Here is a 15,233-nt window from a genome sequence, read left to right on the forward strand (position 1 = left end):
ACAAATAATTACAAGGAACCAAAATCTGTCAAATGACTACTAACTTTTTTCTTCTGTATTTCAGGTTTCCATGACACACTGAGAGGGAGACCTCCAAACTGAGGGTGCTCCACACCATTGGAATGTGTTGCAGACAGCAGAAGAATAAATGCCAGACAAAGTGAAGAACAAAGACAACTTCATCTTCAGCAGTATAGATAAGCTCAGTGCAATCCCAGGCAAGACTGATTCAGTGCTCAGCAACAATTAGGGCAAGACAACAATTTTGGTCACCAACTTATCTGCTTCACCTCCCATCACAATATCAGTGTGAGAAGATAACTACATAAACTTTGAAAAACATATTGTTCTGCCTGTCTTTTTCCTCAGGACACACAGTGCTGGTAGTATCGACCAAATGTGCATACATGGCTCTGCAAGGTTGTTTACAGGGGAGTCCAGTGACAATTCAGCTAGCATGTGTTGCCACAAGTGAAAGGTTAACATAGAGCCCATTGAAGTTTGGGAAGAGCTTCAAAACCCCATACAGCAGTCTAATGCTTGTACTAAGAATGACCTAGAAAATATTACAAAATTTTACAATGCTTTGGATTTGTTTCAGTTCAGTTTAACTCAGGTGATATTTCTGGCAGTGGTGCATATTGTTTTAAAATACTTAGGCAGCTGTATCATGTGGAATGAAGTTTTCACCCTCCTCCAGGAGTGGCACAAACTTACTTTGGCCAGTTCATTACAGATTTTGATATTGCATTACAACATTTTATAGAGAATAAAGCCAGTAGAACTGGTTGCAAGAAATAGTGGTTAGATTGCCAGCATTCCTTGATACACATAATCTTTATAGCACAGTTGTTTAAATACATAAAAGATGTATCTCACAATATACCTGATTTTCAAATACAATTCACTAATAGCGATACATTTCATCCTGGAAGATCCAGTGCACCTACAGTCCGTGAGGAATCTGCTGTTATTATAACTGATGGCGGAACATCACCAGACAGTTTTGATTTTGTCATCTATTCTAAAAGAACACGTGCACTTACAACAATATCTTACCACAACCCACATTCTTATTGACTGTGCTATCCCCTGCTCTTTCTATGTGGTGATTTTGGGTGGACTGTAGGTAAGCCACACGTTCAAGTACATGCTACTGCGTTGAGAACAGTCACAACACAGCTACAGTGCTACTGTTATCATTTGGCAGCTGGAGATGGCACCAAGAAAATTATTTCAACAATATATCATTAATTGTTATGTAAAAGTAGAAGACTTCAGGTTGGGATTCATTGGCTTCCATCAAAGAGAACTCAGAGCTTGTAGCTACATAGGTTTTATGGACTTTCTTAATGCTGTTATTGAAAAGAAGACGAACAGTTAGGGGGAGCTGCTGCTGTTCTTGCAAGTTATATTGGCAACCTCCACAATATTCAAAATTATTAATAAGCTATTTGGGGGGGGGGGGGGGGGTTGTGCCTGCTTAGGTAAGCCTTATCTGTTTCTCCCAATTACTAGCAGCACCAAGTGGACTGAAATTACCTCTCAATTGACTTAGTTTCTGGGGTTTTTCATTTAAAATTGAAAGTGTTATTACATGACGCCCCCCCCCTTTTTTTTAAGTACTAGGCACACTCATTGGTTATGTCTGTGTTACTGAATTTCGCAAGAAAGGTCTGTCTCCCTCATGCACCACATTCTGCTCATTCTGTCAAATGAAGATAAAATGCATTCAACTGAAGATGTAGACTCTTTATTAAGTCATGCAGAAATTCCAAATAAAGAAACTGATTCTGTGATTCTGAACTTTTTCACATTATTCAGGAAAGTGTGGTACACAGACCTTGCAGTTCAAATGGCTCTGAGCACTATGGGACTTAACATCTGAGGTCGTCAGTCCCCTAGAACTTAGAACTACCTAAACCTAACTAACCTAAGGACATCACACACATCCATGCCCAAGGCAGGTTTTGAACCTGTGATTGTAGCAGTCGCATGGTTCCGGACTGAAGCGCCTAGAATCACTCTGCCACAGCGGCTGGCAGACCTTGCGGTACTACCAATCAAAACAGTCCTTGCAGGCAAGAACAAAAATGTATCAAAATTTACCCAAATGATTTTGAGGAGGAAACTAATTTAAAGTGTAATGGCTAACCTAATTATAGGCATGCAGTTATGACATTTCAGTGACAGCTTATCATTTATCACTAATAATCTGTGGATTGTACCACACTGCAAGATTTCTCAACAGAAAATACTGCTCTCATGTCAGTCTCAAGCACTGAAACTTCCTGGTAGATTAAAACTGTGTGCCGGACCGAGACTCGAACTCGGAACCTTTGCCTTTCGCGGGCAAGTGCTCTACCATCTGAGCTACCCAAGCACGACTCACGCCCCGCCCTCACAGTTTTACTTCTGCTAGTATCTCGTCTCCTACCTTCCAAACTTTGCAGAAGATATCCTCTTGCAGGAGAGCTTCTGTAAAGTTTGGAAGATAGCACTTGCCTGCGAAAGGCAAAGGTCCCCCGAGTTCGAGTCTCAGTCTGGCACACAGTTTTAATCTCCCAGGAAGTTTCATATCAGCACACACTTCGCTGCAGAATGAAAATCTCATTCTAGTCTCAAGCATTGTTCTTCAATCAAATCTGTTAAATATTTGTATAAAGCACATGACTGCATGGCTTCATACAGGAAGAACACATGGTGTACTTTCAGGTCGGATAAGAAGCTGCTACTAACCTTCAAAGAGATTCCAAACTCATGTCATTGTTTAAGTTTTGCAATGATAATATTATCGCCTGCAAATAATTTTACTATGAAATTCCAGAACATTTTGTGTGATCAAAAGGATAATGGATTATTCGCAAGAAAAACAACAAGTGCTTTGAACATATCTATACTGTCAATCCAGCCGACACCATAAGATATTACCTCTGAGTACTACTTCCTCACATCAAAGAACAGCAGTCATTTGATGATCTGCACTCAGTTGTTGGGAAAGTGAGGGACTTACTCCAAGCTGAAGAATTACACCGAATGGAAAGAATGCTTAGAGGAGGCTGCTAAACACTAAATGACAATGCAACTGAGATGGCATTTTGCATCATCCACATATTCTGTTCTCCTGCCAGTACATCTGAGTTGTGGACAACATTTCAAGACATACTTTCAGAAGATTTTCGGAGACAAACATGTTACCTGAAGCCTACAACCTCTCACTGCTAGAACTGGAGGATGTTTGTAAATATCATGCCAAATCTTGCCAACAGTTCAACCTGCCGACCCTTGTTGCAATCAACACACAACACACAATAGAAGCTTACAACATAGAAAAAGAATGTATGAAGAGCAAGCCAAATTAAATGAAAAAACAGAAAGAAATAGCTAGGGAAGTCTTGCATTCAATAAGAAATAAGATTCCTAATTGTTACTTCATCAGTGGGGTGGGAGGTTACGATAAAACATTTGTCCATAATATTTTGTGTCACATTTTATGATGAGAAATCAATATCGTTTTAACAGTTAGATGGGCAGGCATTGCTGCCAACCTCCTCCATGCTTCTGATCTCATAATTTAGGACAAGATTACAATGGTTCCCAAAGATGCACTAAGTGTTGTTGATTGGTTTTTAGTGGACATAATGAATAATAATCTCCCTTCTGGAGGCAAAATAATTCTATTTGGTTGAGATTTCCATCAAGTATTACCCATCATTAGACATGCCAATAGAACAGCCATTGTCAAAACTACAGTTAAATGATTACCTTTATGGTGTCTTGTTAAAATTCATAAGCTGACTCAAAATAAGAGGGCGCATGATGATCCTGTTTCTGCTGAATGGTTACTTTAATTGGGTAATAGTGATTTAGAAAATTAAAGAGATTACTTGAGTAAACTGATTAAACCCCCTAAACATTGTTACTGTAATTACCACTTAAATAAGTTTCACCAAACTCCATCTGCTTAGTAATAGGAGGTGAGCAATTGACTACAGACACTTTTTTTTGTGCCAGAAAATGTAGTGTATGAGGTCATACAGTAAATAAATGGAAATGATGCTGCAAATTTGTGTATTAGCAAAATATGTTAAATTAGTAATGCTCACCTTGAAAAAAACACCAGTTTGAGTCCTCATGTCTGTATTAATTCCTTCTCTTGCTCAAAATATTTCTGTATGTTGTTATCATTTAGGCTGTGGAGGAGATCCATTGATCTTGCCTTCTGGCATAGCAGAACAACACATCAGCAGTAAACTGATTGTCCAATTGTCCACTGCCACTGAGTTGAGGAATTTTTGGAGAAACTTACGACAGCCTAAGAACACAGTTCAAGATAAAAAAAAAGAATTTCCCCTACACACCATGACAAATAGTTCCTTAGCAATGTGAGTAGTCTTTTGAGTCGGCTAGTATACTGGAATGAACAGGAATTCTAAAATAAAATTCTTTATTTACAGCTAACCACTCAACTGTGTGGTTACAAATAGCTGTAGGCCAATGGTTGGAAAGTTAACACAAGAAGCATGAAAGTGCATCCCACAAACTCCTTACATTTATCTCCACCCTAAATTACTGCTTAATGAACTGCACAAGATACTTTTCAAACAATACTTTTTGAGATCCACCTGTCATTTGAACAGTACCTCCATTAAGTGAAATGCAGGAAGATCTGCAGTGGATAGGCATTTGGTGTAGGGAGTGGCAACTGACCCTTAACATAGACAAATGTAATGTATTGCGAATACATAGAAAGAAGGATCCTTTATTGTATGATTATATGATAGCAGAACAAACACTGGTAGCAGTTACTTCTGTAAAATATCTGGGAGTATGCGTACGGAACGATTTGAAGTGGAATGATCATATAAAATTAATTGTTGGTAAGGCGGGTGCCAGGTTAAGGTTCATTGGGAGAGTCCTTAGAAAATGTAGTCCATCAACAAATGAGGTGGTTTACAAAACATTCGTTCGACCTATACTTGAGTATTGCTCATCAGTGTGGAATCCGTACCAGGTTGGGTTGACAGAGGAGATCCAAAGAAGAGCGGCGCATTTTGTCACAGGGTTATTTGGTAAGCATGATAGCGTTACGGAGATATTTAGCAAACTCAAGTGGCAGACTCTGTAAGAGAGGCACTCTGCATCGCGATGTAGCTTGCTGTCCAGGTTTCGAGAGGGTGCGTTTCTGGATGAGGTATCGAATATATTGCTTCCCCCTACTTATACCTCCTGCAGAGATCACGAATGTAAAATTAGAGAGATTCGAGTGCGCATGGAGGCTTTCCGGCTGTCGTTCTTCCCACGAACCATATGCAACTGGAACAGGAAAGAGAGGCAATGACAGTGACACGTAAAGTGCCCTCCCACACGCTGTTGGGTGACTTGCGGAGTACAGATGTAGATGTACAAGTGTCAAACAACCTGAAAGTACATTTAAAAAAATGAACAAAGATAATAATTCTTTATTTGTGTGATTTATGAATTTACAAGAATAATACTTTCAAAAACTTCTGAAATGTCACAATGTTTATGCTGAGTTTTTATTTCCAAATCATATTAAACCATAATTTACAGTTCTAATCAATAAAATTATATTTGCTTTAAAATTGTAACGCACATATAATATATATATTTTATCACGATGCTATGAAATTACTTCACACAATGAATAGATTCTTAAATTATTTAAAAAACCATTATACTGTACTAAAACTGAGCCAGTTCACATTTCTATAATTGTCAGACAAAATAAGGCACATGAAAAAGAAACCTCTCTGTGTGTATATGTGCGCGTGTATGTGCTCACATTTGTGCAAATACATCAAGCCCTGATGATGTATGGATAAGACAAGTCAGTTATTATAAACCTTGTAAATACGTGCACATAATTTGCAGTTCACTAAACTAATATGATATGTAAAAAAGCCACAGTTACAAAGTACAGAAATACTATTAAGAATATATAAACTTTCACATCCCATTTGCAATTCTATAAGCACAGCCCACAGAAACAAATTTTTATTTTAACTGCTAACAAAATTTAAAATTACATTTAAATGCAAAGAAAAACAGTTTCATTGTGGTCAGCTATCTTACGGTGATGGTTTTGCTGGTTACTAGGTTACTTTTTCATCTGCATATCTGCATACAAAATAATTTTTATGATATAATTTAACCTCAGTTTAGTTTAATTACTTGCACATTCTGCGGAACATATTTGCAGTATCTTGCTGTGATGTAGAGCATCTTTAGAGTTACACATTTTCTGAGATAAATTACTTGATTAGCTACATGATAGGGTTTTACATTAATCTTAATCTACATTTACACAGTCCATTCAGAAATTCATTGATGAAGTGGGAATGATGTAGCAAAGATTTTATTTTTTCCTTGGGTTTCAATATATTTAATTCATTAGGAAATTGTCAAATATTTTTCGTGCCTGGACAATTATCTCCCTTCATGAAATTAAAAACCACAAATGATTAACAAAATTTTATATCATAGCAATGTCATCATCAAGATTGCCACACAGAATCCTACAGAAACCACTGTGAAAATTTACTGCAATTTTTTTATCGGAATATTGGAAGGAATTATCATGAAGGGGAAAAAAGAAACTTTCAGCATCTTTTTGCCGCGTGTTACGAATAATAATACAAAATAAATTACTCTGAAGTCAAAAGAAGCAAGAACAACCATATTGCCACACACTGCTTTCCTTTTTCTAAAAGTTTTGATCTATATTCTTGCTTTCAAAATGTTTTCTTAAGATACTTATTGCATGTTACCAGCATTCTGATAAAAAAGGAAATGCAAGCTCTGATAAAGTACAAAAGAAATCTATTCAGTGTTAACTGTCAACTCATGACTACTTCTGCAGTATCAGCCATTTGTAAATGATATTCCTAGGTTAGACCTGTCTTTATGGTTATTTTATTGTACACGGTCATGACAATACTGAAGAAACAACTTTGTTCAAATTCTGCTTACATGTTGTCACAAGAAACTTACTGCTAAGTGACAATAGAAAGAGGACATTATAAATAGAGAAAATGAAATTAAAATTGACTGCAAAAGATATATGTAACTTATAAGAATAAAATTATGATCTATTTCTGAAAAAGATCTTTCATCAGAAATAGTTGTATCATGGATTTTGATCTAATTATGTGTTTTTATTAATTTTAACACACACTGTAATTCGAGATAAATGTTGACTTAATGTTTTCAAGTCTTCCTTTTTGAACACTTAATAATCGAGTCATGATAACATGACATTTCTGGATGTAACACGACACGAAGAAAGTTTTGTTTCTTATGACACAAACACAAAGTGGAAGTAGCGGATTACAGGTATTAGGTATATACAAATCTGTCAATGTTCTGTAGCTTGCTGGTAGTATTGCCTATATGTTCAATAACTTCTCATGTGAATACTGTATTTTAAAATTGTTCTGATATAAATTTCAGCTGATAAAATTTACCGCAATACAAAATTAATTACCTCAGAATCACATGGAACAACAGTAAGTGAATGCCACATCAACCTAACTAAGGAATAGTTGAAAAGAGAATGATATTTAGTGGTGTTGCCGAGCTGCAGGAAATTCATAAACTGCTTGAAAACATAAGAGCACCCCCAACAATTCTTCTTGACTGACTACAAGAGAGGGTGCAGGGAACATATAACAGAAGTTCTACACCACACACAGATTGCTTTAGTTGGAGGAAATGAGTAAGCTACATTTCCCTAATGAAGTTCTACCAATTAAATATTCCATATAGACAATTATGATCATTTTATAAAGAGGAAGATATGCTTTACAGGTTTTACTGCTTATTACAAGTACCAGTCTTTACAAAAGATCATGTGCTATAACAACGTTTACCTCCAATCTAATTTCGACCCATGCTGCATATTTTTGTCAGAAATTGCATCTGAAATTATCCCATTTTCAGTGAGGAGGGACAATAAATACAAACCCATAAAATGCAGATATGCTGTTTTGTCGAAGTCATTCAACTTTCCCCAATTGAGAGCTAGGAACCTTGGGTGTTAAGAAAATGTGTATAGTGTAAGATTGCAATGCTCTACTGGAAATGAGACAGTTCTGACTATGCAATATACTCACTGCCTCAATTTTGGATAAACATCATGAAGATTTTAAAAAAATAAATAAATTTGGAAATCATACAAAGCACAGCCTGATATATACACCATTTAGATAGACTAGGCCCATAACTACATGAAATTGGAATACATTTATATCATTTTTACCATGGAAACCATAACCACGGGCTGTGGCATTATACGCATCAAAGTCATGAATTGCACAAGCAGTAAAAAATGAAGACAATTGATTACTTCAACATTAACACAGGACTTTAGAAAATATATCTATCTAATTTTGACCCATGCTGCATATTTTTGTCAGAAAGTGCATCTGAAATTATCCCATTTTCAGTGAGGAGGGACAATAAATACAAACCCATAAAATAAAAATGAAAGATTTTAAAAAATTAATGGACCTGGGATTTTTATTTTTGCCTCTTCTGTACTGGAAATTAATTAAACCAATATTTAGCATTCACCAGTTGCTTTCTTGATTGTTACACATCATATACTCACATCTGAAGAATACCAAGTCAACTAATTGGCAGATTCAAGTAAAGCAGAGTAAGGAAAATCTTGTTACAAACCACTGATCTCACCATAAAGATATGTGATATCACCCTAGTCTTTCAGGTTCTGTAACTTCGGTGGAATAATTGTTTCAGAAAATTAAGACTCTGAAAGTAGCTTCAAACATAAAGAACAAAACTCTCTAATGCGTTAAAATTATACACCAGACAAGAACAGTGAATTGTGAGTTATTAGTTGACATACATTACTAAACATTTCAGTCTAATGCAGGAGACCCACAAAAAAAGTGATAAAACTAACAAGCAAAACATCACATATTATCCATCCTTATAGAGGACCAGACATCATATTGAATGCAATTTTGCCTTTTAATACAGTCTAAATTTTCATTTCTATATACTGCACAGTCTGAGCATACAATCTCAGTCAAATCTATTCCTTCAGCTTTCAGAAGCTATGGTCTTCCTGGCTAAAATATATGGTCACAACTTACAGGCAGACTCAAATATTCAGTTTGCACTTGATTAACAAAGCACGCCAGAGAATCTCTGTGGAATTTGGAAAGTAAGGGGTTGGTACTGGCGGCAGACTGAGTGATGCCACCTAAAATACCTGGCTAACGCAGTAACAGCACTGTCCATGAAAAGCCTGAGCCCAGGTTCATGTCCCAGTGCTGTACAACATTTAAGTCTGTTAGGAACTGACAGTTTCATACATATATTTGCATTTCACCGGATCCTTCATGCAGATAGATGAAGAGCTGTAGGATTTCATACATGGAACTCAAAACATTACTAATTTTGTTCATAACATCAACAAAACTGTCTGAGATATTGATACAAGCATTTTTAAAGGAATGAACAGTCTAACGGCACATCTTACATCTCCTCTTCATGTAGACATTAAATAAATTCACAGTGAGTACCCACATTACAATAATTACTATTATTAAATAATAATATTAAGACAAAACACTATCTAGCTTACAGCTCAAAATCATCAAAGGTGTCAGTCACAAGATTTAATTCTAGCATAATGTTGAAGTCTAATGATACTCTGAACATCACTATTATTATACGCATGAGCATAAATTAGTTATAAAATAGTAGCTTAATATCACAGATATTCATAGCAACACACTGCTCGTCATAGTATCGAGACAGAGTGAAGCATTTTTAGCTCATTTTATGCTGATTTAATGTCTGTGGCACACTATGAAACCAATCTTTCTGAAAAATCAATTTAAGTTATATAACACAAAAGTCTCACAGATCAGTTCACTGTTTGATTTTTATAACTTACAAAACTGACTGCACTGTATAATGTCCCACAAGAGATAGATAAAAATTTATCAACACAAGTAGAAATGTATAAAAAGTTAAAATTATGGTAACATTCAATTGTCAGTGTTTTTACTTTTTGTTAATCGAGGTTCGATGTGCATTGTTTACAGTAATAAGGGGAAGTAAGCGCTCAGTAAAGCAACTGTAATTTCTTTCAAGTTCACGCTGGTAATCTCTCTGATCTGCACCAATCAAGTTTCTATTCTTCTTCAGAGCATCATTGCACCTGTAGGAAACCAGACATGTTAGTTTATGGAAGTAGTATTTTAAGACTACTATGCTACAAGATCTATGGAACAACAGAAATGAATCTGATTCTGTATACAATTTGCTTACATTACTTATAGTGTTTTCTTTTCACCCATGAAACCGACTTACTTTTTAGAAAAATCCTTGAAACAAAGGCGTAATTTGTTTTGAAGTTTATTTGGAGCTTTCTGTCCACTTAGAAGCTCAGAAAGGAAGACAACAGCTATTTCCATGGGCCCTTGATTTACAGTTGTACCTAAACAAAACAAGTGTAATCAGTTACACCATTTATATAAAGGTTCCGGCCTACTACAGTCTGCACACACACACACACACACACACACACACACACACACACACACACACACACACGATGAAGGTTAAATGATAAAATAACATCCTAAAATTATCGATTTGAAGTCTGAACCTTGCAGAAACGCCTTACAGTACACTGAGGAAAATAGTTCTTCAATTTACAGCACCAAAATTTTTAAATTTTCACCAAAATGGTTTATTTTTGTAATAGATACAATAGTTCTTAAGCAAGAGTACTCAACCAAATGTTCAGCATTAAGAAATCATCAATGTAAGAAAAGAAGCACAAAGATAGTCTATTATCAGTTAGCAGCTTTTCCAAAATTTGTACACAAGGGCCTAGTATAATGATAGATAAAAAATTTCTTACAAGGCAGCACACAGTCCTGGAAGCAAAATAATCATCAGAAAAACATCTGTCATATATGCATCTGGGAGGTATTACTGCTGTTTACTACATATGACACAATAATGTCTTACACCTTACAAATAATTCTATCTTTTACTGATAGGTAGTCTCTCACAAGGACCTTTAGGTAATCCGAGATGAGTTACGAGTTTGACTAACAGAAGACTTGAACTAAATAAATGCTATTTAACATCATACCCCTTCCCCCCCCCCCCCCCCCCCCTCTCTCTCTCTCTCTCTCTCTCTCTCTCTCTCTCTCTCTCTCTCTCTCTCTCTCTCCCCCTCTCTCTCTGTCATAGCCAATGGCTCTCCTCACCATGATGCCAGAAATAAAAATGCTGTGTCTCTCGAAAACTTTGGAAGAACAGGACCTCTCCCATGTCGCCATCATACTTGCTGATGATGGTCACCTGCAGTAGTGAGAACTGTGATTCACTCCTGAACACAACCCAATGCCATTCACCAGCATTCCATACCTCCCAGCCATAGTACCACTCCAAATGCGGCCGTTTCTGTTGTGATGTTAACAGCAGCCTGCACATGAGACTGTAATTCCATAGTCCAGCTGCTGCTAGTCTAGAACAATGGAGCAAGATGACATAAAATGTTTCATGGAGCCCATTACTTTTTGTTACATGGAAGGTGCAGTTGTGAAGGGGTTACAATGTGCTTGGTGCACCAAACGGTGATGCTCCCTTGAAGTGGTCAAGATGTGGTTGACTAGAACCTTGACAAAGATGACGACGACTATGCCTGCCTTCACATTCCCATGCAGTCCAACATTAGGCCACTGTCACATCTGAATGCTCTACAAATCTGGATGTTGCACAATTTGACCAGCTGGCCACATGAAGATCCCTTTCCAAACTCTGTCAGGTGCTTATAACACTATCCCACATGGGTACATGGCAGGCTCTCCATGTCCTTCACAAATTACACTCAACATCTGACATTTACTTACTGTACTAGGCCTAGTAACAACACAAAACACAAACAGCACTTATGCAATCTGAAGGGTGTTCTCTCTGTCACAGAGAATTTCAACTCAAATACTTTATATACCTGCCAGCAGTGTGGATATGCACAAAGTTACATTGACGTCTGACTAGATCTTCTGAGTGCTCCAATTTTTTTGTCACGCAGTGTATTTTAATATTTATTGTATATGTTGATATTTTATTAAATGTATGCTTGGTGAAGTGCTGGTGAAGCTGTTGTTCTGCCTGTATCACCGAACACCATTTCAGGACAGTATACAAACTCCACATAAATTCTTCCACCATATAGTTTATGTTATGTAGTTTTGTCAACTATGGGATTTAGTTTTTGGTCTACGGTCACGGGTTATATTTGTCACCATCTGGCTCAACATGAAGGGGTATTTAATACAGAGGTTTGAGAAAAACATGGAAACACCACATGCCTGAACGTAAAAGATGATGCTTGCGAAGTCTGCATAATCTATTTGACCATGAACAGCACCTGTGCAACGTTCTCAATATGTTGCATGCATCAGTCGTGGTCAGGACTGTGTTCTATGTAACTGCATTCAGCAAAAGCGGAAAATCATCATTCACTAAGTCACAATATGGACGAAAGGGTGTGTTGAGTGATCATGACAAACAGTAACTCAGGAGAATTATGACGAAAAGGAAAAGGATGAAAGCTGCAAAAAGTTACTGCAGAACTAAATGTCCCACTCATGGACCCTGTCAGCACAAAAACAACACAAAGGGAGCTCTATAAGCAGGAAGCTACAGGAGGTGCTGGAACTTCAAAACCACTCGTCAGTAATGCAAATGCCCGTAACAGGAAAACGTGATGCCGAAGCCATAAAACCTTGACTATGGAACATGTTCCACACTTTTTCTAACTTCTGTCAGATTTTATGTCCCAAGAGTGAAACATGGTGGTGGTTTGGCCATGATTTGGGCAGACATATCGTAGTACTCCATGAACCCCACAGGGATGCTATGTTTCAAGAGAAAAGGGTCGCTGTTCACACAGTTTTTGTCATCCAGGACCATTGGTGCAAGCACAAGAATGAACTGTTGCACCTCTCATGACCACCACAGTCACCAGATCTCAATATCATTGAGACTTTGTAGTATACTTTGGAGGGAAGGGTGCAGGATCCACCGCCATCATTGTTATCTGAACTCACCACTATTTTGCAGGAAGAATAGTACAAGATTCTCTTGAAAACCATACAGGACCTGTATTTATCCATTTTGAGATGAATGGAAGCTGTTTTGAATAACAAAAGGTTTCCTATATTGTATTAGGCATGGTAAGGTGTTGGGTTTTTTGGTGTTTCCTTTTTTTTTTTTTTTTTTGTCCACCCACGGTACCTTTGTTCACAAAGGGGCCATGTCATCTCATACCCAGAAAGTTCGCAAGCTGAGTTAGCTCACATAGCAGTGACATGTTGCCTGAAGGTTACAGCAAGAGGCAGATCAGATGCACTTTATGCTATCGAAAAGCAATGAATCGTATGAGTGGTGAAAATAATGAGGTGGCAACTAAATTTATGGTCTTTTTACCTTACACTGATAGCATTTCCAACAAAATGGTGATCTCAGTTTGCTTGCCTAAGGTGAGTGTTCACTGTATCCCCTGCAGTTGTGGCATGTCAAATATTGGTCAAAGCATTAGGACTGTGGAAGACCAATGTATTAAACATATGCACTGCACATGGTTACAACAGCCGAGCAAATATGGTATTGCAGAACATTGCCTTGGCACTGGTCGTTCTATGGAATATCAGAACATACAGATTCTGGCATGTACTTGCAGCTATTGGGATTAGGATAGTGTTATTGGGATAGTGTTATCGAGTACAGATTCAATTAGTAAGTGAACTTACAAATAGAGGTGAAGGTTTTTGCTTATTGGTCACTGTCGAAGATGTCACATGGCCACATTGCCATACGCTGTTGGAACATTTTATAAGCTGGGAGAAACTCAAGTTACACATTGTTCAGCCTATGTACTATTAGTGAATCTGCAGTTCCATTTGTAGTGATATACACCATTTCCAGCACAGGACACAAACTTCACAAACACTCTTCCATCATATTAAATTGTTTATGTTGTGAAGTGTTGCCAGCTGTGAGATGTAATCCGTGGCCTATAGTCAAAGATTCTCTCTCTCTCTCTCTCTCTCTCTCTCTCTCTCTCTCTCTCTCTCTCTCTCTCTCTCTCTCTCTCCCCCCCCCCCCCTCCCTCTCCCTCCCCCTCCCATCTCGAGATGACTGGGTGTTTGTGTTGTCCTCATCATTTCATCACCATTCATGCAAGTGGCGAGATTGGACTGAGCAAAGGTTGGGAATTTGTACTAGCACTGATAACTGCGCAGTTGAGTGCCCCACAATCCAAACTAAACAGCATCATCATCATCATCATCATCATCATCATCATCATCCTCTCTCTCATCTGGTCATTTATCAGTTGATTAGTCTCTAATTTCCAGGAATCAAGCACATACCAATTCAAATGCCACAGCTGCAAAGCACTGTATGTTGGAATGACATGCAGGAATTTTAGCACAAGATATAGAGAATAGATCAGATGTTGGCAGTATGACACTAATTACAACATATTTGTAGAGCATTTAAGACAATACAGTGGAAGATGTGAAAATTATAAGAATAAATAATCACAATAAATCTCATCCCAATACAAGAAAACTCTCATACTCACAAAGCCACAGTAGAGAGCAAGCAACTGATAAATGACCAGCAAGTGTCTTCACCAACAGTTCAGCAAGAGCACATGTAGAATAATATCAACATACACAGTACATAACAAAATATAGTGACCAAAAGGTGCCTCGGTCAGAGCTGTTAGTAACTTACAAATACTTGTACAACAGCATAATACTGTACGTAAGCTGAAAGTTCCGTATATGAAATGAAAAGTATTTGTATTTCAGGCCACAGCTGAAGGCCGATTAAACTGAGGCAAAACACACCCAGCAAAACCAATATTGCCTTTATTCAGTTGCAAACAGATGGCCCTAACATAAAACTCATTAATACAATTTTAATAGCAACTGAATACTGACAGATCAACAATATTAAAAAAATTATAGATGGAGTTTAGTGACAATGGTTGAAAGACAAGGTCAGTAACTTCACCATAGTAAACAATCAAGTGCTGTGACATCAGAGTTGTTGAGCCTCATCATGCACAATGATGATAATGTGGGGGAGTAGATTGAGATGTGGTGACAGAACGGAGGAAGGTGAGAATATTGGGAAAACTGTGT

At 37.4% G+C, this 15,233-nt stretch overlaps 1 protein-coding gene across 1 annotated transcript in view; it reads right to left on the bottom strand.

The window, feature by feature from the left end:
• Nucleotides 1-5,474: 5,474 nt before the first annotated feature.
• The window catches only part of LOC126470323 (dedicator of cytokinesis protein 7), a 283,560-nt gene continuing 273,801 nt past the window's right edge, over nt 5,475-15,233 (bottom strand). Inside the window, exons 38-39 of the mRNA XM_050098105.1 lie at nt 10,369-10,495; nt 5,475-10,216 (exon numbers count right to left, since the gene is read on the bottom strand). Coding sequence (XP_049954062.1) covers nt 10,060-10,216; nt 10,369-10,495 — 284 coding nt within the window. The 3' untranslated portion in view covers nt 5,475-10,059. The remainder of the gene's footprint in view (nt 10,217-10,368; nt 10,496-15,233) is intronic.

Source organism: Schistocerca serialis, chromosome 3, assembly GCF_023864345.2.
Source record: "Schistocerca serialis cubense isolate TAMUIC-IGC-003099 chromosome 3, iqSchSeri2.2, whole genome shotgun sequence".
NCBI lineage: Eukaryota > Metazoa > Arthropoda > Insecta > Orthoptera > Acrididae > Schistocerca > Schistocerca serialis.